The sequence below is a fragment of the Hetaerina americana genome, unplaced genomic scaffold (genome assembly GCF_022747635.1).
Source record: "Hetaerina americana unplaced genomic scaffold, ioHetAmer1.1.p SCAF_24, whole genome shotgun sequence".
NCBI classification, from domain to species: domain Eukaryota; kingdom Metazoa; phylum Arthropoda; class Insecta; order Odonata; family Calopterygidae; genus Hetaerina; species Hetaerina americana.
The window spans coordinates 6,251,596-6,272,205 of record NW_027286808.1 but is presented as its reverse complement, the minus strand read 5'-3'; the positions used below and the strand labels follow the sequence as shown (position 1 = coordinate 6,272,205).

General features: G+C 43.3%; 2 protein-coding genes across 3 annotated transcripts in view; one reads left to right on the top strand and one right to left on the bottom strand.

The window, feature by feature from the left end:
- Positions 1-20,610, bottom strand: part of spg (dedicator of cytokinesis spg) — a 248,198-nt gene that overhangs the window by 164,595 nt on the left and 62,993 nt on the right. The gene's annotated exons all lie outside the window — the stretch shown is intronic.
- The window catches only part of Inx3 (innexin 3), a 79,513-nt gene that overhangs the window by 55,786 nt on the left and 3,117 nt on the right, over positions 1-20,610 (top strand). Inside the window, exons 1-4 of one of the 2 annotated variants that reach the window (XM_071586588.1) lie at positions 6,522-6,823; positions 8,134-8,351; positions 9,295-9,509; positions 18,841-19,125. In XM_071586588.1, the coding sequence (XP_071442689.1) occupies positions 8,189-8,351; positions 9,295-9,509; positions 18,841-19,125 (663 nt within the window). In that variant the 5' untranslated portion in view covers positions 6,522-6,823; positions 8,134-8,188. Of the gene's footprint in view, positions 1-6,521; positions 6,824-8,133; positions 8,352-9,294; positions 9,510-18,840; positions 19,126-20,610 lie in introns of those variants that run through there. The other variant, XM_071586587.1, reaches the window with a different exon arrangement.

The following is a 20,610-nucleotide window of genomic DNA, read 5'->3' as shown; positions in this document are numbered from 1 at the left end:
CCGTAGGTTGCCAACCGGATTCGTACGAAAAAGGTATTGTCGGAATTTCTATAAATAATTAAATTAACCGATGGCCGATAATTGTTTTAGGAGGGGAGAATAATGACTTCCATGATCCCCTCGCATTGTTTATAAAATTTTTAATAGGAAATCGACTGCATCTCAAGACGACACCCATACCCTGCGAGCTTACTTTCTGCCACAGTTGTTGAGTCAGAATCTCAGCATGGGAAAACAGGTTAAGAAATAATGATAATAATGATTCGGCTTTATTCGAGCGAGTTTGAGACTGGCAGTCGATTCTTCCATCTAACCCATAGTATAATAAATAGTAAATTTTACCCCTCCATGAAATAAAATCCTACACTCGCAGCGATTTAAAAACATTATCATTTATTAACCGTGAGTTTTTAGGAAAAAATGCACTTATGCTCAACGCAGAGCCCTCATAATAAAAATAATATACGAAAGCACACTTGTAGAAATACTCGTACCACGAAATAAATAGAGGTGAATATAAATATTAATAAGGTATTGATACTGTGTTTCCAAGTACAAGTGAACTAAATGGATGCGGATGAATCGCCGCAGAAGACCATTTAGAACTTCCATATTGACCTCCTGTTGTCTTCAAATTCGAAACGGAGAAAAAATACTGAACTTACGCGTTAAACAATGGAATGAGTTGCGTAAATCCACTGAATCATATTTTGCGCTACCTGGCCTAAACTTAATGGAATTACTAAATGATGAATAAAATAAATACACTTGGTAAATTTTCCATACAGTATTCACGATATACGTGATAAAATTGAGTGGAAATTTATCGAACATATTTAATTCATCACACTACATTAGTAAAGCTGCTGTTAAACAGGTTATCCGGGAGAACCTACCTGTGAGCTAAAGCAAAATCGGCGAATTTTCGAATCATTCGTACACTATTTGATCTGACCGCAATTGGTTTAACGTTCTTGAGGGAATATTGATACCACCGTTGGCCGATGATCTATCTCATTTTTATGGCTCGGCTGAATTCGTCATCCGCTCCCCGCGAAGTGAATAATTCGAAAAGGCGAGACGCCAACCCTTGGACCCCCCTCTCCTCCCCCGATGCATTTGAATCCCTCCTCCCGTTTGATTTCCCACGGAAAGCGCCATCGCGCGGTCGACTGTGGCAAGAATGAGGGCGGAGGGTGGGGCGCTTTGAGAGAAGGTGGGGACGAGAGGCATAAAAATGGAAGAAAGGGTCTCTCAGGAGGGCTTTTAAAGGCACCAAAAAAATTAACAACCCCCTTCGGAAGAGAATGCGGGGAGGGAGGGAGAGAGTAGACGGAGGGCAGTTGGGTAAGAGAGTGGAAGGAGAGCGGTTAACTCTCCCTCTCAATCTCGTGATGGAATGCATTAAATACCATCCACGGGTCGGCCCCGGAAATAACTCCACCACTGGACTCGCGTGAATTCGCTCACGTTCTCTCGAATTTCGGGTATCGCCCCGGTGCGGTGCGGATTTATTGCCGAGGATATAAGATTGATGCTTTTACTAGAGGTGGCTTCATGATCCCGGTGGCGCGGCTTCGTAATATCCCTGGAGGACCCTTCCTGATGCGCGGGAGGGCTCGGCCTTCCGTAGTTTACCCTGCTGGAGTCGCCGCGAGAATCCGGGGGTAGGGGTGTCGTTGGGCCTCGGGGAAGGATTACCCCTCCCTTCCCGACCCCTGGTTCGCATCGACGATGACTAATGAAGATCGACCTATGCACTGGCGGGCGGAAGTTACGAGGCGTGACTCCGTCAAGAATCTTTACGAAGCGGAAAAATGATAAAAATAAGCGGTGGTGAATGCGGATGTGTCACCGTATTAGTGATGATGAAATATCAGCCCGTGTTAAGTCTTTGCTTCCTGAAGTTTGGGTCGGTGCCGTCGTTTTGGCGTCGTATGTTTTATTCGCTAAGTGTTCCTCATGTGTGTTCGGCTACGTAGCTGGACGAACGCTTCTTACGGGAGTTGCGAGATTAAGAATTACGAAGTAGATTGTTTACCTACGGGGCTAAAAACTTATATATATAACAGAGCCGAGAATTAAATACCATTATATACGTATCCATTAATAAACCGGGGAAAGGAGCTGAATGAAATACTTAGTGGGACATTTTAAAATATGCATTTGAAAAACTTGATGGAAAACAGCAAATAGAGAGTGAGGCAAATCTTGTAAATTGGTAAGGATATGATATTTCAATTAACCACAATAAGAAGTTTTTGTGAGGCGTTTACAGTAAAGGGGCTTTTGAGATCATGCATACATCTTTTATATGCCAAATGAGAAAAAATATGCCATCATGGAAAACGCTAGAATAAAAATAACAGCATAAATGCGGTAGATATTTAATGTATCCCTATTTCCACCAACTGTAAATATGACCTGATAGTTTTTATTAGCGGTGCAAGTAGTAATAGCGAAACATCATCAGGCACAGAAATGGAACAAACAAATATTTGCCGGTAATATTTTCCATTCATGCCACGGTCAGCACTAGTCATGTAATTATTTATTTTTCATACAGCAGCTCCTCAGTTCTTAACACCGTAGCCGTGAGTTTGTGGTGAGACCTTATCATTCGAAATTAAAGTGGACTTCTTAAACAGGACGTAATCACGTGTTCAAATTTCCTGTGAGCTAACACGACGAAAAACAATGCTTTCCAGTACACGTTTTATTTATATTTACAAAAATGCATTGAAAGACTAACTAGGCAAAATTTACGGTCCCTTCTTCACATGTGCTTGAAATCATAAGAAAAAGTCGCTGTAGCATGGCCACCTTCCGGGAGGAATATTCGTTGTTGGTGAAGACTAAATTACCTCGGATACCTCTACTTACCCAACCCACTGCTCCGATCCTATGTCTCTGGATAAACACATCCCCTTGAATCGACATTAACAGGGCGGATGTGACACCAGAACCGAGATAACGCGGTAATAATTAGAAAGAGTAAGGAACCGCGGGAGGAGGAGGAAGAACTGGAGTACGAGGACGCAATCGTTCGCGAGTTGCTTGCGTCGGAGAGGTCCGACGGAGTCGCTGTTGTCGCAGCTCGCGGCCGACGGCTGGGGGAAGTTGGGAGGATAATGGCAGCCGAGACAGGAAGTGGGGCTTGGGAGTAAGTAGGTGGTTCCATTGGGTCGCCGGAGAACATAGCCTCCTTGCCTCGGTTTCATCGGGTGGACGCGTTAAATTCCTTAATTCCTTGCGAGATCGCCAGGGTCGAGGAAGGAAGGAGGGGGGCGACGGGGTAGGCAAGGGGGAGGAGTCAAGAGCGAGACGGAGAAAGAAGCGATGATGGGTTACGTCAGGGTTCTGTAACTCCCGTTCCCCCGACGTGGACGACATGAGAATTCAGCATGGAGCCTTGGTGGGCCTCATTGCCGCTGTGGTGCACTACACGTGTCCCCTCATGCATGCGGAAGAAATGCCATTGCTTTCGTTCACATCCGAGGTTGAACATCTATGGCGCGTGTGTAACATGAGCGAGCTGAATAAGCGTAAGTGAAAATGCCACGTAGAAAATTTGGTTAGTCAAAACCAAATATTCCGTGGCATTCGGCCAATTAGTCATTTTACGGTGGGAGATCTTAGATCAATACCCTTTCCTTTCAGTTAGCCAGTATACACACCATTTTTCTGATAAAGGTTATCTGAACTACATTTCCGATGGGGATGCATTACCTCCTTAAATATTATTGAGAACTATTATTTCCTCCTTAACTTCTTACTGAATCACTCATTTTATTTGCTTTGCTCATCAAGTTTGCTCGCGAAAACGATAATGGAGGGCTTGATATTGCCTAAGAGCGGCATGATGATAAAATAATCAAATTCATTAATGTCATTCCGCTCACTTTTTATTAAAAGAAAGAAGTGGGCAGAACGATGTATCATTTTTTTTATTTTATCATTTTTACGAGTGGTCTTAGCCTTCTTGTTTTGGAGATTTGAAAAACGTTTCGAAGAAAATGTTTATCCTCGCCTGTCCATCACCGCATAACTAGTCCGCAAATTACGCAGAAATGAACATTATACTTAGACAATCGATACCTACCATAGAAGAAAAATGATTTCAAACTTTCAAAATTTAGATAATACGAGTACTTCAGTGTTAGATACTGAGGCAATTGGAGTTTTCGATCCTCTGACTCACTATTGTTGCGGAATGCAAGGTTATATAGGTAAACTCGTACAAAAGGAACACCAACGTATGTCTATAAGCAATTAAGATATATGTATAACCAATCATTGGAGGGAAGACTAAAACCCTAAAAAAAACCCTAATAATCGCGTGTCCCTTATCACCTGCCGCCATCGACGACGTAGGACTATTTTACATATATGCATTGAGGGAAAAAAAGGCATGCGAGTTATAATATCTCATGGCTCATACCGATTACTAACCTAAGTAGTTAGTTATTCGTTTCCATGCTGAAAATACTTTCTTGGAAATAAACCGCGGAAATATCGACGGTTAAAAATGAACCTTCTGCCGAAACTTCTGTTTGCTTGATCGCCGAAACGTAAAAAAAATATAATCTCTACCACAAATTCCAAGAAACTGCGGGAGATGCCGCAACAGTATCTTTTAACGGAATCATCCGCTAATATGCATTTCAATGCAACAATTTCATAGAATAAAAATCATTCGCCTTGTCCGGGATCCCGGTCAAGGCGAAAGATATTTACACTCTGAAATTGTTGCATTGTAATCTCTACCAATTCATAATCCCATTGCACTTGAACACTTTTTCATTCCGAGTTGTACTCATCTGCTGATAAATAATTGGCTTGGTCAGAAACTGACCATGAATCAAAAGCACTACGTAGTCTTTCTCCTGAATTGTATGACCGACCATTAAAGACGTAAATTTTAGAAGCACGTCCTGGTAAATTGTGCCCTCATCGTGTAGTAACGCGATAATTTGGAACGATACATCACATTCGCCAACGATTCGTTCAAATCGTACGTACCGATTTATCAAACGATGCTTAAATGTTATTACTGAACCATTTGAATGTGTTCGCGTAAAAAGGAATACGCGATTACAATGGGCGCTTTATTTTATACCGAAGTCAGCGGTCCCGCCATGAGTCCATAAACATCAGAAATTATTGTCCATTCGTCAAGCAATCCACGTAAATACATGCCTGTAAAATACAAGACGATTATCGAAAGAATCATTTGAATAAAAAAAACTAGAAATGGATCAGACACCTGTGGATTCTAACTTTGGTCTCATATTTCGCCGCTTCTCCCCAGGGTGTTAAAAGCATGTGTTTTTACTGTCGTTTATTTTTTTAAATTTAACGTTTATTACAATAAAGTAATATAAATAAATACGCGGAGTTTTTAAATTTATTCTATTTCTGTATAGTTCTTCTAGACCTCCCACGTGCATTTCTGCTTTCATGTGCCAAACTCAACTCCACCTTATGATTCAAAGTCACTTCAATAAGAGTATGATTTTCCCACAGCATTAGCCATTATTCCAAACACTCGGTTTGCTTACCATATATTTTCTCCGAGCGATTTACTTGTGGTGAGCTCCATCAAACCACTCAGTGGAAGAGAATGGAATCCCAGGGAAGAGAATAGAGACGTGAATGAGAATGAAAGAAATAAATATTGATGGCGGAAGCGGAGAGAATCGTATAATTGTATGGTAAATGTATGGAAGTAATGTCAGCCGGAGAATTCATAACAGGCCAAGCCCCTTTGGCTAACGTTACAACAAACGAAATAGTGCCATCCACAGCGGAAAAAAATAAACAACCGGGCCGTTTCCATTTATTCAGACCCAACACACCTTCTTCCCTTTTACTACACACCAGATGTAAAAACGTTATCGTATGGTAACTGTTAATGATGTAGGAAATGTAGGACATTGGAATAAGCGCGATTCAATCTAATTTTTAGCAGATAAGAATTTAGAAATTGGCGATACAGTCAAATAGAGTTTTAGGGCCGCGCAAAACCTACCTCCAACCGCTGCATTACATGTGAATTGAATTATGAAAATTAATTGATTCTATACTCTCGGATAATTAGTTATTGGGCAGTCCTCTGAATGGACCCATCTCCATCCAAATGAACGTCGATGACTCTTGAGAAAGCTTGCGTTGGGAAGCTTTAACCGTTTGCTTTTGCATCGAGAGTGGCTCAAAGATGCAATCCTACAATCGGCACTGTTTATAAAAACAAAAGAGGCGACGACGAGCCTTTCTCCACATCCTCGAGCATTCAGCTTCCACACAACCTGACTTCCTGCAACGTAAACAACCAGGGAAACCCAAATCAGCAATGAGGACGAAAGCCTCCCGTGTTCCTCCCCCCACCCTCCCTCTCTCTTCCTCTCCCTCCCTCCTTCCAATCGGCTGGTTCTCCGGATGACAACACCGGAGGGGGAGAGTGGTGGAGAGGGGAGAGCAGAGGAAATGCGCGGGTCATTCGCGGTTTAACACGCCTCAGTGCCGGTTCGTCTCTCCGCTCGTGCAGTCCTCAGAGCGGCCGTGTGCGTGTCTTATTTCCTTGTGTCTCCCCACACGTCTCAGATGTTAGAGGACGGAAATTAGCGTCCCATTCTGACTGCCGAGCGGCCACCCCTCCGACGAGTTGTTCAACTGCCGACTTCGTCTACGTCAGAGCCCTAGAGGATTCTCCGCGTGCATCGCAGCGAAAGACAAGCTTGGACGTTACGTCTCCCGTCAGCCCGCATCGTACCTCTAGATTCTCCTCTACAAGGGGACGAACTAATTCCAGCGAAGAGGGGAGGTGAGGAGTGAGGGGCGGAGTGGAAGTGGACGTGACACGGTTGCACTTAACCTTTCCCTCCACATCGACCGAAGGACAGGCGACCTTTGACCCATTTACCTTCGTGGCCCGACTCTTGTCTTGATCGAGTCGGAACTAACAGAGAGGGGACTTGGGGCTTCTTGCGTGCCTGTGCAATGAGAGAGGACTCGAGATATCGACACCGTGAGGAATGGATGAAGAGGGGGGCCGGCAAGAGGGCGGGGCTTTGTGCGTGCTCTCGGGTTCCGAAGCAACCGGGGTCAAATCCGCACGGCGTGGGCTTAATCGAAGGAACGTCGCTCGGACTCTCGGGGGAAGGTCTCGATTACAGTCCGCTGCGCGATCTTCGTTAGGTTCAATTGTAAATGACAATTCCGTCATTGCCGTGGACGATGGTCGAACTCGAGGCTTGTCATTCTTGGAGACAAGTGACTCACATACTCTTTAATCGGCTCAAACCACAGGAACATGAGAACGAAACTTTCGTAATTGATATTTTTTTTAGATGTCAAGGACACGGTAATCTAAGGAGTTTCCCTGAAGATTTATAACAATTCTCGGGCATGTGTGTACACACTTCATGGAATGCTGCACCAGTAACGGTAAAAAATGCCTTTCAAAACCATGCCAAAAGTAGGGTCAATCGTTTCCAACTCGGAAACAGAATACGTACATTCCAATGGTAGATTAATCATGAGATTTAAAAACATGTAAAATTGAAATGACCAAGCCCTTATTTTAGCGCATGTCTTTTTAGTAATTTGCTATGGCGATTAAATATTTATTTATCACAGTTGGTATTTAGAAACGCGTCGGCAGAAATTATTATTCCATCATTATAATGTTTTTATGAACATTTAACTCGATATATTAACGGGAGATAATAAGGAATTAAGAAAAAACAAACATATTGTAACATGGAAGGGGAAACCTTGCTTAATGATTACGATTGTATACCTAAATGTACAAGAACAGGGGAACCAGGAGTAATGCAAGATGTGTCTTGACTTTGATAAACCTCTATATAAGTCCACGCACAGTTATTCATCCCTAATGACATTTCACAACCATGTCGGCTAAATTATCCGATTCGTGGGCCGTAGTTAAATCTCTCTAATCTAAGTAATTCGTTTGCGATTGGCCATTTAGGAAAACCATTGAGTATAATTTTCATGAACTAAGTGACACATGTGGTGGTAAATTTGGCCATGATTTTTGAATTTCTTCAGCTGGAAAGATATTTTTTTCGGGAGACTAATGCCGTTACTGTATCTCTTGACTTTTCCCAGGGCGTGAGGAGAGAGACGGTGGTGTCGAGGTGGTGCTGCCGCCCCCGTCGCCACCATGGCTGTCTTCGGCATGGTGTCCGCGGTCGCGGGCTTCGTGAAAGTTCGCTACCTCGTGGACAAAGCCATTATCGACAACTGCATCTTTCGGTCCCACTACAGGCTCACCTCCGCCTTCCTCTTCGTCTGCTGCATCATAGTCACGGCCAACAACCTAATCGGTAAGTCACAGCACGGACATCCACCGAATGAAACGCGTGACATAAGACCCCCCCGTATCCCCTACCCCCGTCTACCTCCGACGGCGACGAGCATCGAGATCTCCCGCCGGGGTTTGCATTTGCTCAGTGTCGCCGAAGGATGATTACGTGACGATCCATGTCGAGATACGACCAGGATAGATTTTTCAACGACTTGTGATGGCGGCTTTCATCTGAGTAATCTTCACCGTGTTGCTTTGTTCATTCACCCTGAACGTACTTAATTGCCATGCACATCGGCTTGAGAAAACAAGCTTTTGAAACATTCCTGGACCACTGAATTCCATGTGCGTAATCTGGTCTTCTCAGTTTGAGGAGTCTGCACTAATATTGCGTATGTATGGAGCCCGAGCAGCTTAAACCTTTTTCGCATTAAAATACCTTTGGAGCAAATAAACAGTATAACTATGAAGTCAATGACAAACTGAATCAAAACTGCACTATAGTGCTTGGGAATTTATACATAAATGGGCCAAGACTTGCATGCTTTAATTTGACGATGGTTTTCATCGGAGATTTAATTAATGATAGTAGATGGAATTTTAATCAAATCTGAACTACATAAATAACAAAGTTTTTGGCGTAACATGGTGGAGATCCTTCATGATGAAAGAAGACACTTTGCTTTCCCATATAATTTTTTTCTTGACCTAGGTTTCGTTACAGCGTAACATCTGAAGATGTTACGCTGTGGCGAATACATGGTATACATACAATACAGTACCTTTATTGTATGTATACTATGTATTCCCGCCTGTAGATAGTTAATACATACGTATGAAAAATTTGATAATCTTTCGCTTGGTTCAGAACTGGCGTATATTTATCCTGTCAAAAATGTAATGACTTTAGTCCATGTGTATTCTTTCTCTTTCCTCCCTCCCGCCCCCGTCCCCTTATAAAGGTGATCCAATCAGCTGCATCACGGACGGAGCGATACCTGCCCACGTGATCAACACATACTGCTGGATTACGAGCACGTTCACGCTTCCGCACCAGCAGGGGAAGCCGGTGGGGACGCACGTCGCTCACCCTGGTGTGGCCACGTACGTCGCTGGCCGAGATGAAACCTTCTATCACTCCTACTATCAGTGGGTGCCCTTTGTCCTATTCCTACAGGTCAGTGCACCAAGGGTTTTTCAATTCTATTTAAGTGGAAAATACTCTATTCTTTCACTATTTGTACTTTTAATGTTGATGTTTGTTCATCAATCACTTGCTGGTGATCCTTCTCAGAGTGTGGCCGGTTTTCAACTTCGGTGATTTGATAGATTTACTTCCCATTTGACTCAGATTGAAATAGACGATTTATAAGATATTTAATTGCTTCATAAAGATTACAACAGGCACGGAAGAGGCTAAATAATTTCAAGCAGGAGTTCCATCTCATGTTTCAACGGCTTTGATGACGTGCTTCTCCAAGGACTCAACATAAAATTCCATGTTTCACTATTTGACCCAGGGATGGCATCCCAAAATAAAGAACCAAGGCGGTAATCCATTGCACCCAATGCTACACCGCCATACAAAAGACCCTGTCGTTGTTGGCAAACAAGAAGAGTAAGGGAAGCGCTTCGGCAAGTCCTGGATCGACGAAACCCCTGGTTTTCCTTAATTCATTGAGCACTTGAGGCAGATGTTCATGATGTGACGAACGCAACTGACTACACATTTCTCAGCGATTTTCACTGTGATAGAAACTGAAAAATCTCCTTGCTTAGTGCAACATATGTCCATTCTAATGTAGCAAAGTAAATTGTGCATACAAGCGACAATGATAATGGAATTTCAATAAATCATCCGAGTTGTTCGGAGTGACTCGGAATTGTTGTATACGAGTATGTGCAAACGATGTGAAAAATGAATTCGGCCATTTAAAGTTTTTGAAGTTTCAATCGATATTATTTCTGTCACCGTTTCCAGTTAGGCCCCCTCTTATTTCCCCTCTCGGAAGCTTTACCATCCCCGCTAATTTTACCAAGTGCCAATGATTGGTTTGCATCCTGGCACCGAGCCTATTATGAAGTCTGCGGTGAGAATTAAGACCTTGAGTTGAGGCGAACTCGTGAGATAGAAATCGCTAGTGAAGTAACATGGCGATGTCTTAGGCGACAACAAGTTTGGTTGTGGAGCGCCGACACTTTCTTCATCGGTTTTATATTTAAAAATATTTTTGCTGACAGTTCGCTTAATGGATATCCAGATAGAAATTTGATGGAGGAAGGCCTTTGAACTAATTCTGTCACGGGTGTAAATTTGTAGTTTTGTAAACGACTTTTTCGGGTTCCGTAAAGGGTTCGGAATAATCTCACCTAAAAACGAACATATTTACGTTGAACTCCTACATTTCAATTGATCACACACAGGGGAGTGGAATGAAACATTAAATCTGTTTTCCTGATACTTACATGAAATGAAGACAGAACATGATGATGCTATTTGAATTATATTTCGGAATCATCAATTAAATTGGAGAATAAAGAAGTCACTTTTTGGCAACACTAATTGAGGAATGAACACCTGGACTTCACTTTCGTAGAGTCTATGGATGCCGCTCTAAACGACGACCCCGCCTAGATATTCTTAAGGTGTGGTGGAGCATTGTAAAAATATTAGCAATTTGTTGGAAAATGTTTCTTTCCAAATTTTCCATTGACTCCGTTAGAGGATAAGTAAGGCCCGGACAGGACGGGCCCACTTTTGTGAGAACAAAATGAATCACGTCTACAACAACGAGGTTATGGAGAGAAAGGGATGGAGATAAATAGATTGAGTACCTGCATCGACGGACGCCGATCGAAAGTGGTTAACTACAGTGCCTTTCACTTCAACATTTCTCGCTCCAGCCCTGTTCTCGCGTCTCCTTGCCGCCGCGGAGGCGGTTAGAACTTGGAGTTGGCAACGGGAGGAATCGGGCCACTTGCCATATAATGTCGTCTCAGAGTATCCCGCGGCTGATGCTCTATTCAAGTGGAGCCTTGGACAGGAGAAGGAAAGGTTTGGAATGAAAACGCCAGCGTGGCAAATGTGCGGGCGCTTACCAACTTACTCGTGGCCATTGGTAGTGGGTACCCGCTTATCTCGACACACATCAGCCGACTCTCGGGTTTGTTTTATCGATTCTCGTACTTAGTGCGATTAAAGTACTCATACGCCCACATGAGGAATCCCTTTATGCCCTTACCTTAGTTTCGCGAAGGCTTTTATCTCTTATTTATGCAACGTCCTTTATTCATTTATCCGTCCGGCTATCACCACGCTGTTGTCCCCCCAACATCAGGGTATGGCGAGGTCCGCCGTGGTTATCTTTCCTGTGTTGAGACACGTGGGAGTCCATTCTTATTAGGATGGAATTTTAGTGGTATCATTAACAATTTTGTTTTTCCAAAGAACATGGAAAGAAGGAACGGTAGTGTTGACACTGCAAAGTATGGTCTTGAATTTTTAATGCGTATGCTGAACCTCCGCAGCATTTAACATTATTCAGAAGTAACAAAGGATTAAAAGGGTTAGAGAGATCATAAAATTCGTCGGAGTTGCTATCTCTCTTCTCTCTAATGTGCTCAGAGCGGCAATTGATTTATTCTACGCCCCTAAATTTTACTACATGCGTAGGGAAAGTGAGCGAAACGTAGCGTGCCTAAAGAGAATTCTACTGGTATATTTGCAGTGCATTCATAACCAACGAATGATGGCGACAAATTCAGTCTCCTTTGCGCTTTTTGCAAACAAAAGGATACTAACGCGGGGGTCTATCTCGAGGATTTTATGTGGTGGTGGTCATTCTCGAAACGAGATAAGATTATCAGTTGGATAATATTACTCCCACCTCCATTTTTCTCTTGGCATAATTCAGACTTTTAATCCCCATGCGCCATGATAATGCGAGGACTCAGCCGGAGAAATTTATGGCGCTACCTACCGATGACGTTTTATCAATAGAAACCTGATGGCCGCTTCGAAGAAACGAACGATTTCCTCCTCATTTGCCGCCTCGTAGGTCAGTGTGCTACGTGCGTCTAATCGAGAGGGAGAAAAAATAGAGGCCGGCGTGTGAGTTCCAATGCGCGACGTTGCGACATGAGCCCTAGATAACCGTGACTATGCAGATCTCGCCGATGCAGCCTCTACCCCTCCTCTTCCCTTCCCCGTGTTCGCTGACTAGCGCCATATTTCCAGCCCCAGAAAACTGTTTGTGGCAATGGCGGCCTTTTTATAAACGCTGGACACGACCAACCATCGATAAAATGTTGACGGCGTAAAAGGTCGAGAGCTCTTTATTCTTTTTTTTTTGCAATCGCCTTATTGGGAGGGGCACGAGAATTGGGTAAGGTTCGGCAAATACTGACCGCAGGCCGACGTCCTGTATTGCAAAGAATATCTTGTGCCCGAATAAAGCGATGTTGTCATTAATTGATTAGTGCCGTATTGAATTAACTGGAAATGAATCAGCAGCTGTTATATCGCTCGCTAAAATATCGTAAGGGATGTGTGTGACGTGTGGCCTGATTCCACGGATTTCACTCCTAATGGTTTAGATGTGACATTCCTTCACCATTAATGAATCATAATCCACGAGGAGTTTCGCGGTAAATCTTAGCCGTACAAGTTCGAAATATTGATGAAAAAAGAACAGAAGTAATCTTTTCCACGATCAAGCTACTGTTTATACGTATTTCATTACGGTTGAAATATGGGTACATCCTTCCTTGGATCAGGTGTGAAAGTAATTCCGCCAAAAAATATCACCTAAATGGCTGATATAGATGCAAATGGTGCCCCATTTTCATATTAAAAGTAACACTCATTTAAGTATGCTATAACAAAGAGATCTCCAAATCCCAAGTTTATTTAAGACGACAAACCTCGTCTCGACAGAGCCACCTACATCTAGTTTCACCTGATATTTATGAATGTCACCTTTGCTCCGTCGCCAGATATGCGAGGGAAAGCAGAAATTCGCTCGAGAATAGTTTTATACAACTCGGTAGCTGGAGCAGGCACGTGCGTCGTCTTAGCGGCCCGACATGCAATACTCCCATTCCTCCCCAAGGCCTAGGCGCTTTACTCTCGCAATCCGCTTTAAAAGCGCTCTGCATAAGGCGGAAAGTTGATGCAGAGGGAGAATCGAACATTTTATTTCGATTTTCACGGGTTGGTGTTTGAAGATGATTTTCACTGCAGCCCGAACCACTCTCTGACCTACTTTCATGATGTTTCACTTATGGAAACCCATCCGCTTTGAAAAGTATTTTATTTTTTATTTATTTTACCTCTCGTAAATTTCAATCAAGTAAAAACTACCTATTTTTCCATAGAATTTATTTGTATGGAGTCGCATGAAATACAATGAATATGCCATTGCCGAATTTGTGCAGTTCCCGCGGCCATATGGCATAAATGCAGAAAACGCTCTAAATTTACAAGAATTAAAGAAAATAATCGTGATAAATATATATGGATGAAGGTGTTTGTACTTTAATGGTAATACTATGAAGCAGCAATTCCCCACTATGTGCCGCGATCATGTCGCTGCCACCATAAAGCGGGTACACAAATGAATTACAATGAATCTTCTGTTGACCTGTGTGAAATTTCCTTTTCGTATCATTCGAACGCCTATTTATTATGTACTTCATTTTTCATGGAATAGTCGAGTACAGACTATTTTCTAGTGAAGTTTATCCAGGGAATCCCCGACGTCAAATTCCTTATTCCTCAGCGGAAGGATATGGTGGAAATAAAATTGCATCTTCCCAGAAGGAAAACCAGTTTCGCTGATGGCAACCTGCAGCCAATAGGAATACACAAAGCTACATCAGCAAGCCGGAGACAAGTTCGCGATGCACTCGAAGTGGTCCAGACGAACAGAAACGCATCAAATAAGATGGCACGAAAGTGTATTGAAATGCTTTTTAAAGGTAAAAACTTTGCGTAAATGAAAATCCTCAATTGAAATCATACCCATTACTTAGTTCGAATACGCAATATAGGAGAGGTTAATTTTTTTACTCCTTGAAGACTATACGTTGAAAAGGACTCGGTTGTGTGGGATATAGTTGATGGACACCTCTAAATACGGCTCACATCACTTTTTCAACTGGAGCTCACAAGCTATTGGACTCCCAGAAAAGCTTGAGAGCAAGTAGACGATAGATTATGAAAAAGTTGTGCATGGATAAAATGTTGAGATTCGCATTAAAATGAGCACAAATATCAATAAATGCCCATCGATTGCTTCGTATTTTTTTATTTGTTTAATGAACGCACATTCACAGCATCTGCGAAAGAATATTTGCATTTTTAATCCAAAGACTCACAAAAGGAACGCTATGAACCAAACCAAATTTCCATCGTTGTTATTTTACACAACCTAAGTTTCATTGGAAGGCGACTTACTTAACTGAATGCGACGAAATCCAAGTCGTGCAAGTTGCACGATTCAGGCGCTCAACTGTTTTATGTTATTGCATCGTCGCCAGCTACGAGCCTCGTTTACATCGGGAACTGAAAGAAACACTGAATGTTCTTCACCTACGGAATACATCCTTCAGGAATTCCGAAACGTTGTCATTAAAGGTGTTGCAACGGTGGGTATGCGTGCGGATGAAAACCCTTCATCTGACGATATAAAGTCGTATAATGCCCTAGTTTCGTTTTTACGATCCATGCCTCTCTCTCTCTCCCTCCCCCACCTCACCCTACCGAGCGATGGGATACCGGAGGAGCCGCGGGTGTCCGTTGGGGACGACCCATTTTCCCGTAATGCCAGCAATTCGCTCGTTGCAATCTCCACCCACGGCGCATGGCATTAAAAGCGCAGGCGACCCATCACGCGAAGCGGCTGCGCTCGAGGCCGTCGGGGTGCCTTTCCCGGATTCTCCCGTGGACTCGCGCCCCGTGGTTTCATTCCCTTTATTTTTAGGTCACTGCACTCATTCGCAGGGATGCTCCCCACTCCCCAAAAGGCTCGCAAATACTTCCTTCCCGGAATCGGTTGATATACCCGGTCTTGCAATCTCGCGGTGTGCCACCGTTTAAAAAGAATCCCATTACCCTGATGTGTAAGTCGGACGCCATGACAAATGCAAGTGTTCTTTCGTGAATCATGTCACATGACGTCTGGTCATTTTTGCAGAATTATCTCCCTCCCCTGGACCTCCTTATTTTGCAACTTCATTAGCGTCCCCTCCGTTGAAGTGTTTGTTACACATAGTGTATGAAATAATTTCCATTGTGGTGTCAGTGTATTTTCACATTTTCCCGTTCCTCTTTTAAACTCGATCACACTAGGAAGGCCCTTATTTTTCCTTATGGCAGTACACAAGTTATGCAAGCTGAGATAACTAGTTGGTTGGTCCAAGTGAGAATACTGTATTATCGTAACGGTAACCACACTGATGTTTTGTCCGTCTATTGTATTTATTTATAGCTGTGTTAGTCTCATCTTCGGAATATTGAAATGCGATCAAAGCAATCGAATGCGAAGCGGACTGAGCTGTCCTGTCTTATTTTATGATTATCCAGTGAGGTCACATCTAGATAGGGGGCCTGAAATTTTAACTCGATTGAACCCATCCTTTCGATAGAATTTGTCTGCTTCACGGATGTTGGCTTGAGCATCATAGGCTAATGAAACTCAGCGTCATCAACCGATGTTAATAGCTTCACTTGCTGCGTACCCGAAGTACGGAGGAATTACGAGAGTTAACGAATGAAGTCTAAGCTAAAATATCTAATGTGTCGTTGATTACAGCCATTAACTCTCTGCATGTGAGATCACCGTTTCGCCAGGAAAAATGGTTTACAAGCTTCCACTTCATGGCAATTACCCACCATTGTCTTCTTTCAATGGGATAGCTGGAGACGTGCTCACTGAAAGTTCTTCTCCTGATGCATCCCAAGAGATAAGACGGACGAACTTGAAAAATGAGTGGCATTGATGAATTTTATGATGCATCTCAATAAGTAAAGACTGAGACAATATAGAATTTAAAGTGAAATGTGAAGACACTTTTCGATGGAGTTGGGATTATCTCACGTCCTCTACCATAAAAACGGAATTTCATTTTATGTCGTCGTCACATTTATTCAACGCACGTCTATCTTTGTTACCCGGGTTCAAGACACAGTTCGAGTCCATCAAGATCTTTTACGAACGGGTACACGTTATTCCCTCGCGCAGCAGCGAGGCAGCGTTGCCGAATCGCACATCCATTGCGCAACGATTCATCTTGTCAGACGAGTTTGCGAAATTCCTCTCGGTAGCAAAGATGATGGAGAATTTGACGAATTTTAACACTCTGTACCACAATATTCATAGTAATTCTGTTGAAAAATATCAGGTGACATATTTAAGAGCCCCATATAGAAGAAAACATGAGTTACACGCTCGTGCACTGGCTCTTTCCTATCCCAATAATATCATTCTTTCCCTCGTAACTATAATACCTGCAATTTTGGACCGACTTATTATCATCTCCGCAATATTAATTGCCCGAACCCATCCAGTTTGTTCCTTACACACCTGAGCTTATTCTCGTATGTAGTGATAGTTACCATAAATACTCTTCGTTTGACTTAATTCACGGCAATATTCTTCCCATGAGTAGTTCTGGGAACAGGGGAATTTTGCCGAGAGATAGATCCTATCGGAAGCGATTTTTAGCAACTACGAGCGAAATAAACGAACAGCTTTCTCCATAGTCACGTTTCATATTTATGTTAACTTCGATCAATTTTCGATCATGTTTCCGATCGCCAAAGTCACGTCAGAGGAAGATAATTACGGCCATAGCCATTAAGAAGATGTGAAGCATTTTGATGTCCAGTGGCTCGTCTTCAATGGCTGCAGTTGAAAAATAAACGATTTAACAAGAGGCCGTTGTGTGAGAGGATGAAACTGGTGGAAGGTTTAAACACACCGACTGACTTCACCTTCCACTGAAAACATTCCTTTCGCCCAATCGTGTTGCGGACGTCAACGCTCGCAACGAAAGCGTGGAAACATGCGAGGAACCGCAAGGGAGGTTATTTCCAGACGGCGCGCGAAGGGAGGAAAAGTGCTGGGAATCGGACCGCGATGACCGGCAGAATTCCGCTTCTCTCCCTCTCGCTGGTGCCCCAGCAAGGACGCCGTCTGGAATGGTGTTGGGGAGGGGCGATTCGGGGGTCTGACGAAGTGGGGGAGGGATGGACGGATGGGGAAGGAAAAGGAGGGAGAGATCATCATCTGGACGCCCACGCGGTCCCACAGGCACCAGCACCACCCGGGCGCATTTGGGAGAGGAAAGGCGATGGACGGTGGTGGTCAGTGGGGCGGGGGCGAGTCTGTGGAAGAGGGATAAGGAGAAGGGGGAGGCGACTCGTTTTGGTATGCAGGGCGCAGGTGTTGAGGGAGGGCGGCGCACGGAAATTCGAATTTGCCCGCCGTGGAATCGCGGCCGGGAGGGGCTGCCGAGCTCAGTCCCCGACGTCCGACGATGATCATTTCGTTCGCGAGTCGCATAGACGTCGCGACGATCCGGTCGCTGCCCTCCCGACGACGTGCCTTCCACTGAAAATGGCTAGCTCTGCGTCGATTCCACGAGGTCGCTATCTAGTGCAGCTACGATTCTTTGTCTCTTCCTCTGGCAATGAATAGGTTTGGCACGTCCCACGACCATTAATCGGAAGAAAAATATACGATATAAGAATCAGAAATAATGAAAAAAAGGATCGAGTGTGTTTGAAGTCCGCTCAATATGGTCACCGGTCATGCGAAAAATTCTCCGAAGAAATCAAAACACCGAATGTCTAAAATTTTAATTTTACTATGACGTCTTGTTTTTTTTATCATCATTCTCCAATTCCAATTTTCTATATTTGTGATCTAAGGATGCTAAGTTTTTCTTAATGACTTCGGGGAATAATTAATTTAATTCAACCATCTCATTTTTATCAACCAAATAAGGGGGAAAATCATTATTTTGAAGCAATATGGGAGTGTGTACACGCTGTGTACGCAGCAAGTAAAACAATCACCAGATCATATAAAATTGTGCCCGTGTGAATGCACTCAACCTTATGACGATATTTTATAGCCTATGTTGTTGAATTGTAGTGTTGAATGTGTTTTTCATAAGAATGGGAGGAGCATGCTTCTTATGTTTGTGACCTCCTTTGTGAACCTCTTGATAAAATCCCAGTGCCTCAGTTCGCTTCGGATCACACATTCAATTCTCATGTCCTCCTACCCGGCTGATGGCCCGTCAAGCAGCAAGAACGTAGGCAAGTGCAAAGAGGGATCCCGCACCCATTTGTTCCTTCTCGTAGTACAAAAAAAGGTACACGCGGGGTCTTAACGAGCGCCATTGGCCTTTCCATGCTTCTTTCTCTCTAGTGTGTGTGTGTGCTTTGTTTTAACAGAACTCTCTCTTTCCCTTCCTTCCGTCCCCCCCCGGACGCACAGGGCATCCTCTTCTACACCCCGCACTGGCTGTGGAAGAACTGGGAGGAGGGGAAGGTGAGGGCACTGACCGAGGGGATCCGTGGCTCCGTGCTCGGCTCTTCCAAAAAGGATCGGCGTTCGAGGCAGAGCAGACTTGTGCAGTACGTGGTGGAATCCATGCACCAGCACCAAGCGTACGCCGCGGCATACTTCTTCTGCGAGTTGCTCAACCTGGCCAATGTGATCGGGAACCTCTTTTTCGTCGACACGTTCCTCGGCGGTGTCTTTCTCACCTACGGAACTGACGTGAGTGCCCGAGTCTGAATCCCTCAGCGAGCTCAAAAGGCCGCCTTTGCGCGCCGTGGTTTCCTAATCCAGCTGATCAAGTCCCTCCCTAAAATTTGGGGTCAGATGCTCGAATGATGCCACACCCTTTCGGAAGGAAAGTGGGGACGAGACGAGACGCGGCTATGGGTTTACGGGAAATTAAACATAGGCTCTGGAGTCATAAGGATTTTTGTTGGAAACGGCCTGATTGTTAGAAAGCATTGCTTTTGGAGGCAATTGGGCCGAGTGACATCTTTTTAAAACCGGCCGTTTGGAAATTTTGTGGCAATTTTAACCAAGGAAATAGGTTAAAAAAAGCGCCCAGAGCCAACTTCTATGAATTGCCTAAGACATAATACCAAAATTTATCATGGTTGTGAATCATTTTACTGCAACAAAATTGAATATCCCCATGCTATAGCCTGAGAGATGGCCTATGTAAGGAAAAGTGCATAATTGCAGCAAGGTGCCTTCCCTTCAAATCTCTGAAGTAGAAATCTTATTTTTTTATTATTTGGATAATATATAAATCGAATGAGATACTCGATGAATCCACATAATAATTCACCCTTAAAGCTATTGGAAGGATGACACAGTCACAGCAAGCAGCCACGGGTTGATTGACTTGCTTTATAATTCTCTATCTTTCCTCTTTTTTTCTGGTGATTTCATTCTGCTTCATTTATTTACACGTTAGTGATGACACTCAATTTTCGGCAGCCTGATTAGCATTATTCGGATAATGATAATTAATTAAATAAATAAAATACCAGAGCTTGAGCAAAGAGCGGACAACACTGGCAGATAGATAATAAGTCCTTTTGGTAAGACAAGAAAAACTAAAATACAAATTATTATGCATAAATCTGCTTGTCCGCGGTATTTTCCGAATTTATTAGTGCATATCCGAGTGAATCGTTACAATCTCTGAGGGCTATTTACCTTGGAAAAACATTGATGAATAAATTCTTAGAAACAAAATTTGCACGATAAAAATAATAATTGGTGGTGTTCAAGCGCAATGGCCTTTTCTATCCTGGCCGGAAGTTCCGAATTGGTTATACCATTGCGGTTTTCTTAGAGAGAAATATGGGGATGCCCCGTTTTACTTTGCCCTCCTTCCTCAATCACTTAATCCTTCGCTTTCTCCGAATAAGTCCTTATGGCTAATTGCGCAAATAATGCCCACCGCTTTGTTCCCCAAAATAAACGTGGAAGAGTAACAGACTATGTCATGAAGGCGATTAAACACACCTCGTAATTCGAAAACCCTACATAAGATTAATCCATGATTGCTTTTGTTTCATAGAGTTTCAGTTTCTCTCACACCTTCTTATTTAATCTTGACACGTAGAAAAACTAATATTTTGATTAGGTTGTCTGGAGACTTCATCCAGGTGTAAACCCCGAATTCAATGGTTAAATGCTCCAGCCAAAATATCTTAAGTCCCTTTAACTCTTCAG